Source organism: Peromyscus leucopus, chromosome 12 (assembly GCF_004664715.2).
Source record: "Peromyscus leucopus breed LL Stock chromosome 12, UCI_PerLeu_2.1, whole genome shotgun sequence".
Classification (NCBI taxonomy): Eukaryota; Metazoa; Chordata; class Mammalia; order Rodentia; family Cricetidae; genus Peromyscus; species Peromyscus leucopus.
The window spans coordinates 51753680-51772159 of NC_051073.1; the positions used below are offsets into that span (position 1 = coordinate 51753680).

An 18480-nucleotide genomic window follows, 5' to 3' on the forward strand; every position below is an offset into this window, starting at 1 on the left:
CTCTCTCTCTCTCTCTCTCTCTCTCTCTCTCTCTCTCTCTCTCTCCCCTGTGGACACGATGTGAATTCCTACCTCGCATTCCTGCTGTGGTGTCTTTCCTGCCATTATGTACTATGTCCCCCAAATAAACTCTTTATTCCTTAAGTTGTTTTTATCAGATGTTATATCACAGTAATGAAAAAAAAACTGATACCAGAGGCAGTGTTAACACTATCCATGGAAATCCTCATTATCTGATGGGGAGCTGTTCTCACTGTACATGAATAACATAGAGTGAACCCTACATGCTCTGATACTTTACATGTGCAATGAGAGTCTATCTTACTCCAATAGAATGTCATATATATATATATATATATATATATATATATATACATATACACTATATATAAAACTAGTGAAGATGTAGAGACAAAGAAATACATTTACACTGGCCACAGAGATATACATTAGCACAGAAACTCTGGTGAGGGGGCTGTATGAACCTTCCTCAAAAACTACAAACCAAATCATCATGTGAGCCAGCATCCCACTCCTGGGTATATATACAAAGGAAATGAGGTTAGCCTACAAAAATGCCTGTGGACTCATGTTTATTGTGTCACTGGTTACTATTGCCAAGATACAGACTCAGCCTGTCAACAGACAAACAGATAAAGGAAAGGGGGTATTTATATACAATGGAGTGTTGTTACTCAGTCAAAAAGAATGGAATCTTGTCATTTGCAAAACGAAAAAAAAATGAGTGTAGCAAGAGGACATGTTGCACAAAATAAGCCAGACACAGAAAAGCAAGTGTCACGTGTTTTCTGTCATGGATGAGAAGTGTAAAAGAAGAGAGGGAAAAGTCCAGGAAGGGAACGAGAGATGAGATGAGAGGTAAGGAGGACCAGTGCAGTCTAGGTACTTAGGAGATATGACAGTGAATCACATCACTTTGTACCATTAGCATATGTTATTCATTATACGATTTGATGGGTTGTATTACCACGCCCTGCAGTGACCAAATGATAACAAGGAAATATAGTAAGTACACAACTTTACACTCAACGAACTTTCCTGGAAAAACAGGCTGATTCCTTGAGAAATCTGTGCTCACTACCCAAACTCATCTACTACAAAACAGGAGATTTACTATCACTGAGCTATTAAGAAATTTTACTTCATAATTTAAACCCTCTTCAGTTTCAAATAGCTTCACAGACAAATTTCACTAAGTATTGAAAGAAGAATTAGTATCTTATGGAAAATCAAAGATGAGGAAGACTTCCTAATTCACAGCACTGATGAGAACAGGAGACAGAAAGGGCCAGGCGGTTTAGGGTTAGAGAACTTGATTCAGATCCTTGGCCAGAAGCTCAAAATGTCTGGGATTCAGTCCTAGACACAGGTCAGTGATGTCCAGAAAATATTCTGGACCCTGGTCTGGTTCCTAGTTATCTTCATTCCTCTAAATGAAGCCCCTGCCTGGAGGCCATATCTGAGGATATGATGCCATTCCAGCCCAGACACTAGTCAGTTTTGATGAACACTTGTGGAATTGGATCTCTGGATTTTCTTGTTGGAAATGGGTTGTATCTACTCTCTGTGTCAGTGAAGGCATGAGAGATAACCTCAGAGACACCATGATGTGCCCATGTCTCATGAAGGAGCAAAAGCAGAACACTTCCTCTCAGAGGAGGTTGACTAAGAGAAAGCTCAAATTTGAGAGAGAGAGAGAGAGAGAGAGAGAGAGAGAGAGAGAGAGAGAGAGAGAGAGAGAGAGAAACTATTAGTTATATCTCTAAAAAATGGGCTTTACTCTATTCATTCATTTATTTATTTATTTTTAATGTTTATTTGTTTATTGTGTATACAGTATTCTGTTTGCATTTATCCCTGCAGGCCAGAAGAGGGAGCCAGATGTCATTACAGATGGTTGTGAGCCACCATGTGGGTGCTGGGAACTGAACTCAGGACCTCTGGAAGAACAGCCAGTGTTCTTAACCTCTGAGCCATCTCTCCAGCCCCTACTCTGTATGTATTGAACAGCACAGAAAACACAGTATGGGAAAGAGATGAGGGATTCTTTACAGAATCATTTAACAGAGTTTATACAAGGGAAGAAATTCCAGCTAACTCAGACACACAAACAACACTGCGAACAGACATCATCAAGCTATAGCCACACGCTGCCTCCAACATTTCTCGCAGGTATTTGTTGCTTCCAACCTGTTGGCTGCTTTCAGCAAATGATTGCTACCACACACACGTACAAACGTGCATTACTCTGTGGCAGGTGCATGAAGAGTACATTAAATTCAATCAAAGTTGTTCATTAGGTAGTAAAAGAGGTTGCATGAGAAATCCGAGGATCTGAGTAAGATTGGTTAAATATTTTCTTAAAGGCAAGTTAAGCAGGCTGAATACACAGTAGGACAGCAGGCCAAGTATACAGTCTTAAGTGAGCCCACTGGATTATTAATTTTGCTGCAAGGTCTGCCAAAAGATCATTTTTTTTGGAGGTAAAGAGATATTTTCATAAAAATGTGTCACTACACTCCCTAATTTCAGTCTATCTCATAAATGATGTTACGGTCTCCACTCTTGAAAGGGAAAAGTTACAGTAATCTTGGAGGTCACTGAGGATGGACATAAAGACTCTGTTGCAGTCCATTAACAGAAAGCTATTTCCTTCTAGTCAAAACAGTGGATTACCTCTAATCCTGGGCAGAGATATGACATTCTGATCTGCTCCAAAGATTAGAACATTATGCACTATTGGGTCTGTAAATCACCTGGCCAAGAAACCATCCACCTTGGAAAGCTGATTTACCTATGGCTATGCTAAGGAGATGGAAGAAATAATAATCCCTTAAATGAGGTAATGTACCTTCCTCCCCAGAATCCCTGCCCCTGTGCACTTGTTTGCAGGGCTCCCACTACGTAGCACTGTGGCCTTCCTGCTTCAACTCTTTTTGTTTTCTTTCAGATACTGGTCAAAGCCCAGCCATGATTTCCTAGACACTCCAGGCCTTCTCACTCTTTTTTTTTTTTTTTTCTGAAGACCTCCTCTCTTTCTGTGTGCAGTTGTTTGTCTGTCTTGCAGCTGCTTACAGACCTCCAGCACTGAACTTTCCTGCTTCCTTATGGGCTATGTGGTAGTTTGAAAGAAAATGGTCCCCAAAGGGAGTGGCATTACTAGGAGGTGTGGCTTTGTTGGAGTAGGTACGGCCTTGTTTGAGGAAGTGCGTCTCTGTGGGGGTGGGCTTTGAGGTCTTCTATGCTCAAGCTATACCCAGTGACACAGTTCACTTCCTGTTGCCTGTGGATCAAGATGTAGAACTCTCAGCTCCTTCTCCAGCACCATGTCTGCCTGCATGCTGCCATGTCCTGCCATGATAATGGACCAAACCTCTGAAACTGTAAGCCAGCCTCAATGAAATGTTTTCTTTTGTAAGAGTTGCCTTGGTCATGATGTCTCTTCACAGCTAACCTAAGACAGGCTATGTGACTTTTCCTTGTCTCCCTCCCTTCTGGAAACTGCTGAGATTTATAGATTGCTTGCCTGGTTGTTTCTCTCAAACTCTTTACAAAATTGTCCACAAATTCCCTTCCAAATTTGTCTCTAAATTCTTTTAATAATGAGACAGAATTCTGATTTCCCTGTCACATAGGACTAGCATCACCCTCATATTTAAATTAGACAAAGAGGATGAGGGGAGGAAAAGATAAAGAGAGGAGAGGGAATGAAGAAAAGGATGAAGGAGGGGGGGGTGAACGGGAGGGTGGGAGGGAAAGAGAGGTAGAAGGGAAGGAGGCCAGGTCTGCCGACCAATGGCCCACATGAACATTATATTAGCACATTTTCCACTGTTATAACAAAATCCTTGAGGCTTAGCAATGCATACAGAAGAGTTTGCTATTTAGCTCATGGATTCAGAAGCTATGAAAGACTTCCAGTGGATGTTGGCATGGTGGAAGCCCATGGGAGAGGGATCACATGACTGAATCAAGAGACAGCCTGAGGAAGGGGCTAGTCTTGTTATGTTAATACAGCCTATATAATCCTTCTCCTGTGAATGAACTGGGGCGAGAACTATGTTAATCCCTTGCAAAGGCAGCACCCCCTCCCACTCACCTAAGCATCTTGCACTGAGTCCCAACAAGCATCAAAATGAGGGACCCACACAAACCATCAGCACACTACAACAAACACGGGGAAAAGGCTTCTTTTAAAAATTTAACAGCATACAAAATTGCCACACCAACTCCAGTGTCATCCATGTGACATGAACAATTGTGTCTATAATAGCAGACAGGAGATACGTGTCCCAAGGGACTAAGCTCTGTGGAGGTCCCTGGCAGAGTGACTGCGTTATGCTTCCTTCTCAGAGAAGATGTACTTCACAGATCATGAGCTCCCTGAGCTATGGGTTCTATATAACTGCTTTTCTGATAATGTTCTAATTAATCTATGAAGCACAGCCAAAATTAATAAATGCTTGGGTTGTGAACCATGGAGAAAAGGGAAAGCTGGGCATGGATCTTAATCAGATATAGCAGAATGAGCTATTTCTTAAAGACCCCAAGCCACTAGATAAAGAAAGTATAAAGGTTCAGGCACTTCTAGGGAATGAACACTCACCCATTAGGAATCCTTTAAGAATCCCAACTAAAGTGATTTATGGTAGAAAACATTATCTCATAGGAGACAGATGGTGGGCCCCTCTGTTGAGGAAGTTCAGCATGGAAAACTTAAGGACTAGAGCAGAACTCCTTCCCCTTACAGGCGCAAAAGTACAAGAGTCCATATTCCAGCAGGTAAAAAGGTTTTATATTAGAAGAGATATGTGGTGGAGAACTGAAGAAAGATTTAGAGAGGGTCTACAGCATCCAAATTGGCTAAGTGGGTCATGAGAACCAAAAAAGTAAAAGTGTATAATAAACTAGAAAACTGCTGGGATAAGATAAGGCACACAGCTACAACCACAAGAAGTCTACACAAGTCTAGGGACTGCACTAAATTTAAAAAACACAGACTGCTCTTTGGGTCATAAAGTTCATGTGGGTGAAGGGATATGTCTAGCGCCGATTAATAATTGTGCGCTTGTTGTTTTTTTAAAGATGATGTAATTGAATTATTGCCAAGCTCTTGTTGTTCCTTGTATGAGTTGATAGTTTTCTTTTCTGTATATAAACTACTGATTTACAGAAGTAAAATTGCAGCAGATTCAAACCACTTCTGAGTGTGTTGTCTGTCTGTCATTCGCCAAATCCTTGCCTTCCTGACTACCCAAGCTCTGGCCCCCCTACGGTCGTGGTACCCCTGGTGGGCCAGTCCATGGCACAAAATAATTTTATATTCTACCAATATGATTTATTTCAAGGGAAAAGTCTTGTTCAATAATCAACAATCTGTTGATTGTTATTATCCATGTTATTTGGCAAAAAAGGGAAAAGGCCATATAGTCATCAATCACCACAGAGAAACACCTGACAGACTCCAGTACCCATTCATGATGAGAATTCACAAAACTGAGGAAGCCCCTCAACCTACTGCAGGCGACAAGATACTCAATGGCAGAAGACTGACCGCTTTCCCCGTGAAGTTAAAAACAAAGCAGAGGCCGCAGCCTGCCTCTCCATCTCAGTGTAACTCTGGATGTCTGAGCCATGCAAAGGGCAGAATAGGAAACTATGGATACAGACCGGAAGTAGAACAGTTCATGTTTGCACATGAAATTATTTCTACCCAGAAATTCCCAAAGAATCTACCCAAACCTAGAACTCATAAGTAAGTCCATGGAATATGAGGCAAACACGGACCAATCATTTGCAGCCAGGTGGTGGTGGCACATGCTTTTAATCCTAGCACCCAGGTGGATCTGAGTTCAAGGCCAGCCTGGTCTATAGAGTGAGTTCCAGAACAGCCAGAGCTATAAAGAGAATGCAGTCTCGAAAAAAAACAAAAAAGAAAACAACAACAACAAAAATCATACTTCTGTATACTAGCAATAAGCATGAAAACACCAAGAGCAAAGATATAATTTACTTATGATCGCTCCCAAACAGGGAACTATACAGGTGTAAATCTAACAAAACAGGAGCACGAGTTGTGTGTTGAAACGTAACATACTGATTAATAGGCAAACATGCCAGGTCTGCCCAGAGACATGCAGAGCTAAATTGTTAAATAGGTTTGGGGCAACTGTGGTAAAAAATTCTAACAAGATTTCTTTGTAGATATAGACAAGATTATTCTAAAATATGGAAATATTAAAGGCTTAGAACAGCTAATGTCATTTTGAAAAATAAGACTGGAGTGGGAGGAACTGGTCTACCCGACTTCAAGACTTAGTATGCAGTTACAATAACAAAGGGTGTAGGTCACTGTAACAATATAGAAAACCCAGAGATCCATGCACATTGGTCCAGACAACTGTAACACACAGTTTGAAGGTCAAAAACAATTCAAAGGAAGGAGACAACCTTCTTAGCAAATGCTGCAGATGCAAATGTTACCTGTGAGGGGAAAAACTGTGAGCAATATGTCAAAGGAGTAGCCTCTAGAATATGGAGAACTCTCAAAACTCAATAGCAAGACAATCTTACTCAAACATGTACAAAAGATGAGGAGAGGCATTTCACCCAAGATAGCAAACTATCCTGTATTAATTCATAACACACACACACACACACACACACACACACACACACACACACACACACGAATGCACTCACACTCCAAGTGTTCAAACACACTGTAACACCGTATAGCATCTGCTCTTTGATCCCTACAGCACAGCTACCTTGCCTGTGTGGTAGTGGGTGAATGGCACCCAGCCAGAAAGACCAGTGTTTTCTCTGGTCTTTCTCTTCTTAGTGTTAATGAGGATAAGAAAGGGACTAGCACGCGAGGAAGGAGCACAAACCAGCGTCGCCTTCAACTTCCTTTTTCTTCGCCCGCTTAATCTTCTTCTTCAGGACTTTCATGAGGAAGTTTGCAAATTTATTGTTTTCTCCAAGGGCTGACTGGAACCCGGCATAGAGAGCCTTTTCCTGCTCCTGGAGCTTGGTGATTTCATTCTTTTTCTCTTCCATCTCTTTCAGAGTTTCATTTATTTTCCACTAAGGGAAGAAAGGGAAGAACATGGTTGGGATTCTGCCACTCCAGCTATAGGACCGCACATGCGCAGTTCAGCAGCTAAGCAAGGAGTCTTACGTCATCCGTGCGCTGTGTGATTGTGCAAATGTGCGCAGAGCCGTCACGCAATCAGCGCATGCGTGGCATAGCTCCGTAAGCCCACATGCGCATGTGCAGGGAAATCCTTAAAAAGCTGGACACAGACTCCTCTCTCTTCTTCCCCCCTCCCTCTCCCTGCACACATCTTTCACAGGCCTGGTCACTCTCTTCTGTCGCCCCCCTCCTCCTAATGAAGCTCTGATACTGGGTTTTGTCATGCCTCATGACCTTTCTCAAATGGTAACAGCACCGCTTATTATTTAAAGCCAACAAACATAGGATATGTAATGTTTCTAATGGGCTGGCTTCGGAGGGCAATGCACTTTCCAATGTAAAACTAGTCTACAGACATTTTTAAGCTTCTTAATAGAAATTTATATTTCTTATGTTTGTAGAACTGTTTATTTGATTAAATTTACATTCTTTAAAAACATCATTCAAGTTCAGCATCTGTGGAATGTTCATTTAAATAATTCAAATTAAGCCAGGCGGTGGTGGTGCATGCCTTCAAGCCTAGCACTTGGAAGGCAGAGGCAGGTGTATCTCTGTGAGTTGGAGGCCAGCCTGGTTTACAGAGCAAGTTCCAGGACAGCCAGGACTGTATACAGAGAAACCCTGTCTCAAAAAACAAAGAAAAAAAAAATCCAAATTAAACAAATTAAAATTTTGTTTTGTTTGCTTTGGGTTTTTTGTTTTGTTTTGTTGTTGGGATTAAAGGTGTGTGCCAACATTGCCCGGCCAAACAGGAATTTTTACTGACATTCAGATAAGATGGTGCCTACAGAAAAAACACAGACAAAGGGCCAGCATTCACAGCTGGATTCCTGAAGGGCCATCCCAGAAGTTTGACCAGGACTCATTCCTTGAAGGACTACCCAGTGTCTATGACCAGATGTGCCCCCCCAAGAAGGATCGCTAAGAGTGAAGACAGCATTTGAAACTAAATCTGGCACTAAAACCAGCACTGGAGACCTGACCACATCCAGGGCTCTGACAGGCATCTGGAATTCCCAGGAGGACTGTCAAGGAAGGGAAGCTGTAGCCCGCGATTAGACCCTATGGCCACATCCATCTCTCTCCTTCATGTTTATTCCTGTATTGAGTGCCTAGGGTCATCTCACATTCCCTCTCCTCCTTTCCTCCTCTTTTGTCTTTTTCCATTATCTCCCATATCATAGGCTAGTCTGGTTGGCAGGGTTTCACTTCCAGAGACTTGGGACTCTCAGATGATCTCACAGCATATTTTGACCTCTCTCTTCTCATGTCCCACCCCTTGTCCCTGTTATGTCCCCACCCTGTTTACTATTCTGTTTGCATGTGGCTCGGTAAGGTTTGAGGATTGCTGTGCGTGTTTCTCTGTCCAGATGTCTGTTAGAGACATCCTTTCCTGGAATTTTCACCCATAGCTCACACACTTTCCCTCTTGCCCTTATATCTTTTCTTCTCTCTCTCATCCTTTTCCCCTTCTCACTTTCCTTCATAATTATAACCCTCCATAGATTTAGTAATCTCTGAAATCTGTAGACACTAAAAGTATCCCAGCTTTCCCCTCCCAGTTATTTTACCCAGTGTGATTTTTTTTTTCCTTTCAAGGTAGATAACAATGAGTACTCCTACCCTTGATCCCCAAAAGCAATCTACAGATTCAATGCAATCCGAAACAAAGTTCTAATGACATTCTTCATAGAGGTGGAAAATAAATCTTCAAATTGTGGGAAGTACAAAATATACTGACAATCACAGCAATCCTAAACAAAAATAATTCTGATGGAGAAATCACCATGACATATTTCAAGTTCTACCATAGAGCCATAGTTCAAACAAACAAACAAAACTCTGAAACAGCAACAACACAGCATGGTACAAAATCAGGGGTGTGTGTGTGTGTGTGTTTACCACAGTGCATGCGTGGTCAGAAACCAACTTTGAGAGTTGGTTCTCTCCTTCTAGCATATGGGTTGAAGGACTTGAACTCAGGTCACCAGGCTTATTGGCAAGTGCCTTTACCCACCAAACTATCATGTTAGCCTTCTCTATCTTACTTTTTGGAGACAGCATGTCTCGCTGAACCTGAAGCTTGCCAGTCTAGCTAGATTGGCTGACCAATAAGATCCAGAAGCTCTCCTTTCTCTACCTCCCTAGATTTGGATTACAGACATGGGCTGCTGTACCTAGGTTTTTACATGGGTTCTGGGTATCAAATTTATGTCCCCAGGTCTGTGTAGTAAAGACTTTATTAGTCCTCCCTAACTTAAGGGGAGCAGTCAGCTAGGGTTCAGCTTGTTCTTACCTGCAAGTCTTGCTCCTCTTTGTCTAAGGAATTAACACGCTCTTGAAGAATATTTTCCTGTTTTTCAAAATTCTTGAGGAGAAGCATTTCTTGAAATAACGTGACGTGGTGTAGGTCGGATAGTTTCATCTTAGTATCTAGCTTCAGTTTCCGGTGTCTCAGAAGATGGAGTTCTGCATCAAAAGTGACAATCAGTTCCTTGATCTGAGATAGAAAAGAGATTTGAGGATGTATAAGTTAAAATGCAAATGTTCTTTTTCAAACTATTCAACAGTACTAATGTGACTATAATATTTTTCATTATACAATTATTTTGACTACAGATAAAATTATGTGCTCGTTACAAACTCACTTATAAGTGGCATTAAATCTGTATAGATTAGTGGTGGGGATTCTATAACTCTAGTCCTTTAAGCCCCTTCATCATTGACTAAGTGGTTGTTCAGTGACATCCTTTATGGCTGTACCCTCATTATCTACCACACTTTGAATGCTTTCTCACAGTAAGTCCAAATAAACATTACCCTTAACTCTTAATATATGCTGAAAAAAATTAAAGAATATAGAATGGAGGATCAGTGCCTAAGCCGATTGTCATCAGAGGGGTGTCATCCAGAAACTGATGGAAACAGAGGGAGAGACGCACAGCCTAACACCAGGCAGAGCCAGGAGAACCCTGGAGAAGAAGGGGAGGAAGGATTGTAGGAGCCAGAGGTGTTGAGGACACTACGAGAACACAGTCCACAGAATCAACTAAGCAGGACTCAGAGGGGCTCACAGAAACTCAGAGGTCAGGACAAACACAGACCCTGTATGGGTCTGAGCTAGGTCCTCTGCATATACCTTATGATTGTCTTCTTGTAGGACTCCTAACAATGGGAGTGGGGGCTGTCTCTGACTCTTTTGCCTGTGCTTGAGACCCTTTTCCTCCTGCTGGGTTACCACATCCAGCCATAATGTGGAGGTTTGTGCCCAGTCATATTTTATCTTTTTAGGCCATGCTCGGTGAACATCCCTGGGAGGCCTGTTCTTTTTTATTTATTTATTTATTTATTTTTTAAAGGGAAACAGAGGAGGAGTTGATCTGGGGAAAAAGAGAGGTGGGGGGGAGAAACTGGGAGGAGTGGAGGGAGGGGAAACTGCAGTCAGGATGCAATGTATGAGAGAAGAATAAAAGTTAAAAAAAACATGGAATGGAAAATATTTTTACATAGGTAAATATAATCATAGAGTCACAAAAATCTGTTCAGTTATCACATTTTACAAGTGAAGGTTAAAGGTGACTTCCTTGTAATGAAGGCTATCTTATTACAGAGGTAGGATAGAGAGCTAACTCCCAGTTCCTGATCTGGACCTTATTCTACTGTGGTCAAGGTGACTGTATGTCCTCATGTGTGCTTCGATTGGGCACAGCTCTATATACTCAGAGTTTGGGAAGGGCAGAAGAGGGAGCCCTGAGGGTTGATGCCCCTGAAGAAACCCACACAGTGGGAAGAAGAAAACCACTGAATGTTATTTGTTAAGTTGTACCTTACCGAAAATCTAGACTGTCAGAAACTTTTAACATATATGAAGTCCCTACTAGAGAATAATGGACAGGAAGAGGCCTGCAGGTTTGTGGTAGTGAAATTGCTAGAGAATTTTAGAGTACTAAAATACAGAAATCAACCCAAAGAAAAGAAAGAAAACTCAAGCTTTTAAGTAAGTATGGTTATAGAATACACATTTGGGCTTCCCTTTATGCTTATTCAATAAAGTTGAATTCTTCCTAATTTCTCTGGAGGCAGGAGGGCATTTTCTTTTTTAAAAAAGACCCCATGGGTTTCCAAGTCTTTAAGGGTTATACCTATTCTGTTGGCTGTCATAGCTGATAGCTTGCACGTTTTGTGATAATAGAGAGTGTTTTTCTTGAGCATTGCTGTGTTCCCACTAGCCGGCTACTATGTACGTGGTATGCCCAACAGACATTTGTATAATTGCTAAAAATCAATAAATTAGTGTGATGATAGCAAAGCTTGAGAATGAGCATCTACTACTGTATGTCTGGCATGCCTTGTGTCTAGGCATCCTGATGGAAACAGAAGAGGAGATGTGGCCCTTATCTGAAGAACTGTTTAATCTACTTTGGAAGACAAAACTAACACATACTAACACTAACCTAAAGCATCAGGAAAGACAAGTGTAAGTCGTACAGTGCTGTGCGCAGGCGTGCCTGAGTTCACAGACAAGGAGAGGGTGTGTGCAGAAGATGCTGGAGAGGGTGTAGACTGCTCTGCGCTTTGAACAATGGCCTGGTTCCGGAAGGCAGTCATTGCAATTACAAGGAAGAGGTGAAGGAGAAAGCCCTGATATGAAATAGTGGTGGAGGGAGAGCCTGGGAGGCAGGGATAGTGGGAGAGTCAGCCTGGGTGGAGTGGAAATGATGATGAAGAGTAAGGCTGGGATGCTGCAGGCAGCGCTACTGCAGGGTGGGGCTGAAAATTACCGAGGAAGGGGCTCCTTCTATAGGTCTGTTAGCAGGGTGCTATCTACCCAAGAAAGGTTCTCTTCCTTCTGCAGTTCAACTGTGTCCCACACTTCCGGTCCAAGCCTGGTTCTGGTTTTCCCGGAAACAGTACTTGTCATTTCTGGAACAGTTTTGAACGCTGCCATTGCCACAAACACTCTCACCTATGCCAGCACAGCAGGCATTAAAGCAAAAATGATAGCTACAGGATCACATCTGTAACCCTAGGCTCACATCTGTAACCCTAGGCTCACATCTGTAATCCCGGCACCTGAGAGGCTGTGGCAGGAGGACTAGCCACAACTTTGAGGCCAGTTTGGGGCCACATAGTGAGTTTTAGGCTAACCTGAGCTACAAAATGAGAATAGTGAGGGGGGTGGAGAGAAGAGACAGACAGACAGACAGGCAGGCAGGCAGGCAGACAGAGGATGGTGTGAAAAGCAGAAGATTCCCCTTTTAAATGCATTCTATTAATCTTCTTAAGTCTAGTTCTTCAGTTCTTTTTGCCATGATTTCACTCAGTTCCAAGTGTATTCTGATGTGTTGTAGGAAAAAGATGCAAAACTCCAACGTTCTATGGAGAGCATGCTGTGGAATAATCCTTCTGTACACTGTGAATATGTATTACTCTCGTTGGTTAATAAAAAGCTGACAGATCAGTAGCCAGGCAGGCAGTATAGGGTCAGACACAGAGGACTCTGGGAAGAGGGAGAGCAGAGTCAGAGGAGATGCCAGCCAGACACCATGAAAGCAGGACATGTAGAAAATGAGGTAACAAGCCATGAGCCATGTGGCAAAGCATAAATAAGAAATATGGGTTAATTTAAGTACAAGATTTAGCTACTAACAAGCCTGAGCTACTGACCAATCATTTATAAGCAATATTAAGCATATTAAGCCTCTATGTCAGTTATTTGGGAACAAGCAGTTGGGACAGAAAAACTCCACCTAATGATGGAAGAAAACCAAGCCACCAGTGAATAATGAGCTGGTCAGCATTTGGGGAAAGGTAAATGTAGAGAAATTTGAAGTCAATCAATCATAAACCAGATAGAATTTTCCCACTATTCACCCTTTTGGTTTTAAGCAGAGGAACATCTCTGTCTCTTACCCTGTTGCACAAATACTGTTGCATATACAAATGTTTGACCTCATCCCTCTTCATAATCTCCACCTCCACGTCACTCGGCTCCGCCTTTTCAAACTCTGATGACTTTGGAAGCTCCATGATGAACGTTGATGCCTTGGATGACCTAGACAGGGAGTCTCGTGTTGTCACATCTCCTTCCTTTCCGGGCGACATTTTGAGGAACCCTAACCCTCCTCCACCTGTGCTACCCGATCCTGTCTGTTTGCTATCTGTCTTTTCATCCTGGCGTTTCTGTTGCTTTCTCTTAAATCTCAAGAGTGTTTCCTCGTCATATTGGAATCTCCTTTCTGGGACTTCTTCTGGATACAACTGCGGGATCTGAGGGATGGAAATGTGCTTGGATGTGGGGATGGACATCTGAAGGTTCTTCAGTTCTTGTACCAGACACTGGATTTCCTCGATGACAGCCAACTTAAGATCTCGAAGGGAAAGGATGCACTTGTTCATGTACTTCTTCTTTCCATGGGCCTGAAACGAGGGAGAGAAAGGAAACAAATCACAACTGTGTCACAAAGGGCAGTCTGGGTGTCGTGTACCCTTCGAAGATCTTCAGACTGGTGGGCCCTGGGAATGGTGAACATCTCTGCTCAGTGCTCCACTGTGGTTTTTCTCTAGCTTTTGAGCGTCACCCGCTCCCACTGGAGGCCAGTCTGGATGTGACCTCAGGAATCCACTTCTTCCATTTGTCCCCTCCCCCTGGTTTGCAAGGTTGACTTCCCTGTCTTTCACCTCTTCAGGGAGGTCTCTCAGGAAGCCTTGTGCCTAGCTGGACACTCCGTTATGGGAGAGAAAGGGCATTAACTAACTCCCTTTCCTAGAGGAAAATTTGGATCTTTTTTATTCACCACAGCTACCCACCGAGGACCTAACTATAAGTCATCCTGTTTTCATTCTGTATTTTGGCCACATGCTTTCCTGTGATTCCTTTGTGGTCATGATCCTAGACATCAGTATCACAACATCCCATGAGATCCTTCTGTGGTTCTTTCTCCATTTATCTGAGTTAAAGCATACCTGCACATGTACTACGTACATCCATGGCTTGTTCATTACTACCTCTGTCCTAAAAGTACCTCCCAGCACCTGAGAGCACAGCACCTCCTGAGGCTGCTAGCCAGACTAAGGATTGCTTTGCATGAAATACAGTGTTTTTTTAATAAAAGATCAAAAGCACTTAGTCAGGTAATCTTATAAAACATACCTATATATTTACTTTAAAGAACCTACATATTATTAAGACAAGATCAAGATGTTAATCTACTTGAGATTAAGTCTTTAACAAAGAATTGAGACTTAGAATGAAAAGTCAGCATCAGCTATGTGTGGAACCACCTTTGAAGTACTTCCTAGAAGGCTGAGGATTAGACATACATGAACAAACATAACCGCTCTAATGGCTACACAGCCCATTTCTTTGGGGAGCCCTGTGATAGTCTTAATTGTCAACTCGACTCACTCTAGAAGCATCTGGAAAGAGTCTCAGTGTTGGACTATCTAGATCACATTGGCCTGTGGGCATGTCTGTGGGAGCTTGTCTTGCTTATGTTCATTGATGTGAGGAGAACCAGCCCAATGGGTGACACCATTTCTTGGTTTGTGGCCTTCAAATGCGAAGGCATGGAACAGATGAGCTGAGTTGTGAGCAGGCGTGGGTTGCTCTCGACTGATGACATGCTGTGATTGCTGTTTTGAGTCCCCACTGCCTTGACTTCCCTGCTCTGATGGACTATAACATGGAATCATGGGCTGAAATGATCCCTTTGCCACCCAAGTTGCTTTTTGTCAGGTCATCACCATAGCAACAGAAGTGAAAGACAAGCCCTCTTTGTTTCCGGTTCTACAAATAACAAATTGAAACTGTACTAGTAACTGACTGTTCTTGTTGCTGGGATAAAATAATCTGACAAAAGCAATTTAAGAGAAAAAAAAAGGTGTGTATTGTTTCAAGGTTTGCATTGTTTCATAGCTGGGAAGTCTTGGTAGCAGGAACTTAGGGTAGTTAGTCGTGTTGTATCCACTGTCGGGAAAAGGGGAAACAATGAAAGCTTGAGATCAGTCAATCTGGAACCCAAACCGAGGGAATAGTGCCGCCCACTATTAGAATGGGTTTTCTTACCTCAGTTCATCAAGATGATCACAGCACGGGCCCAAGGCCAACCTAATCTAAATAATCTCGAAATATGTACCTAGAAGCTTGTCTCCTACTGGTTCCAGATCTCATCAGCTTGAAAATCAATGCAATTACATAAATGAAGGGATGGAAGATATGTGATAAAAACATTTAATACTGTAGTGATCTTACATTGACCATGACAACAATTACTCACTGATTCTGAACATCCCATTAACTCTATAAGGTTATTATCATATTGTATTACTTGATATTAATACCCCTTAACAGATGAGATCATTCAGACTTAGGAGATTTATACGAACAGCAAGATCCACACTGCTAGTAAGTACCAGCAATGCAGAAATAGTCTCCATCCTGCTGGTGTGCAGAACAGTGTGCTGAGATGCTGTATGGGGGCTGTTTTAAATCAGTGCATTTCAGTATGATATAGCTTAAGTTTATTCTGGATGCCACAGCTGGCCTATCTCTATGGAGACTGAATTTCAGGTCAAGCGGCCTGGGCCAAAGTTGTTGCCTGACATACATAAGGCACCGAATTTGATTCCCAGCACTGCAAAAAATAAAAAACAAAATAAAGAGGGAAGGGAAGGAAGAAGGAAGGAGAGAGATGAAGTCTGGCTTGGATGACTAATAAGTTACAGTGGCATAAAATATAGATTATGAGATATGAAAATACAGGCAATAGCTAAACAACCTCAGATGGACTTAGAATAAAAATTGTAGCCAGGTGGTGGTGGCACATGCCTTTTATCCCAGCACTTGCGAGGTAGAGGGAGGTGGATCTCATCTCTGTGAGTTTAAGACCAGCCTGGTCTATAGAGTGAGTTCCAGGACAGCCAGGACTGTTACACTGAGAAACTCTCTCAAAAAGTATTGGGGTCAGAAGGCTAGAAAAATGGGTCAGCAGCAAACATCATTTGCTGCTCTTGCAAAGGGCCCAGGTTTGGTTCCCGGCACCTACACAGAGCTCACAAACATCACTAACCCCAGTTCCAGGGGATCTGACATCCTCTTCTGGCTTCCACAAGCCCTGGGCATGCATGAGGTGCACATACATACATTCAGGGAAAACTCTCATACATAGAAAATAAAAATAAATAAATTTTTTAAAAGAAGATACAAAGGTCTCTTTAAAAAAAATGTTTGGTCAGGGCTGGAGAGATGGCTCAGGAGTTAAGAGCATGAGCTGCTCCTACAGAGGATTCAGGTTTGATTTCTGGCACCCACACAGCACCTCACAGCCATCTGTAACTCTGATTTTAGAAAATCCAGTGTCCTCATCTGGCTTCTGTAGGCACCATGCATGCACATGGTACACAGACATACATGCAGGTAAAACACCCTTACACATAAAATAAATAATGTGCTCATAGAATATATGTCTATAAATAATAAATAATACTAAGTTATCTTAGGCAGAAGAAATAGCTAGAAAAATAATCTAAATAGACACTAATAGGATGTCTGAAATGTTGATTGTGACCAGAAGGATAAAGCTTTGATCTGTGGTCTTTCATTTGTGGATATTAACTAGCATGCCAAGATATGTATACCACTGGCATAAATAACATCTTTTGTGAAAAAGCAAAAGACATACCTTCTTCAGTATACTTTACTTCTATTTCTCAGAAATAACTAAAACATTCAACATGCTATGGAAGGGATGTAGATCGGGCATTTTTGTCAGTAGACACCTTGAACTGTGTAGCATGTACAAACACAGTAGGTGGCCAAGTAGCTAATCCTCCTTTAAAATAAAAAAAGTAATAGATACTTTCTGAGCCTATAAGTGCGAAGAATCCACCATCTGTTGGTTGAAATGGTGCTGGAGGAATTAGAATCCCTCAGAAATTAAGGAATGAACAAGGAAGAAGAAACATTTAATAAGAAACATGAGGATCAAAGCTAGTGTGATAAGCCACACTTCAGAAAACTCAGAGAGGAATGTGTTACTTGGTTGATATTTAGTTTCTGACAAAAGATGGAAGTATTGTAAAGAAAGTATTAAATGATGACAGTCTTCCTAACTGGCTAGTAGTCTGTGACAGACAGAAAACAAATCTGCTGAGGATCTCACTAAATTTCAGAAGTTCAACGTACATGAGACAGTACAGTACTTTTCCCCATAAAAATGCTATTGAGCTACATAATTAATGGGAAGGCTGGTTCTGCCATATGAGCCGATACATTCATAGACAGATCTCTTGTCCTCTCTGGGTCCCTGTCTCGCCATTTCTAAAAAGAGGATATAATCTAGACTCCTTTAAAAGTCATTTTCAGGTCTAAATTTCTATGTTTATATATATTTGTGGATCAACGAGATACATGGGTGGTTGAGCAGACTCGAGTTAACACCAGGGTGCTTTTCATCGGCATGGAGTCTGAAGGTTAAGTACCATTGCGTCAAGGGACCCCAGTTCCTCTTCCTTCTTGGCAGCATTTATCCTCATGTGCTCAGGTATCTTGTAGTCTGGGGCTGTCTTCAGATTGAAATCCCCCATGAACATCTGGGCTTCTCTGATGGCTTGAACATCTTTGGGGTCTTCATAGTCATCATCGGGCTTGCTCTTGTAACTATGGGAGAAATAGATAACTTAGACAAAAATGTAACAACGAACTCTAAATGTGCACTTGCTGCCTCCTCCCAGAATTCCATGCACACAACTGTAGAGAGGTGCAAAAAGCAATGCCAAATCATCAGAGAAGATAAAAATAGAAAGAAAAACTATTAGCAAACCAGTTATATTGATACAGTTTGGGAATGCAGGGAAAGAAGACTAGAAAAATCTATAGCCCAGAATGCCTCATTCTGGGGGGTGTGCTCCTCTGGAGGAGTCTATAAAAATTTTAAGACATTATTTTCTTGGTCGAGTCCCCAGGGAACAGGTGTGAAGAGTGAAATGGAATGTTAGACCTATTTGGTAAAATTCATTAATGGGCTGTTAATGGATGCATCTCAGATTTCCCATCTCCACAGAAACTAATCAGTGGCAGTTTTCATACCAAGACTGAAATGAAGAATTCTCTTGAAAGAAACTGAACTCCTGGCTTAGGAAGCTTTAAGGTATCATTGGGTACCCCTTGCAAGGTCTTTAATTGGGAATTTTCAACATTCCCCCCCACAATCCTTGAAAGTGAAGTGTGCCAGCTGGTACAGGTGTGCATTCTTGGCCTG

General features: G+C 42.0%; 1 protein-coding gene across 1 annotated transcript in view; it reads right to left on the reverse strand.

Annotated features, from left to right (window-relative positions):
- The window catches only part of Cfap44 (cilia and flagella associated protein 44), an 88596-nt gene that overhangs the window by 15788 nt on the left and 54328 nt on the right, over nt 1-18480 (reverse strand). The window contains exons 25-28 of the mRNA XM_028872078.2: nt 17702-17879; nt 13133-13639; nt 9516-9719; nt 6915-7110 (exon numbers count right to left, since the gene is read on the reverse strand). Of these exons, the coding sequence (XP_028727911.1) occupies nt 6915-7110; nt 9516-9719; nt 13133-13639; nt 17702-17879 (1085 nt within the window). The remainder of the gene's footprint in view (nt 1-6914; nt 7111-9515; nt 9720-13132; nt 13640-17701; nt 17880-18480) is intronic.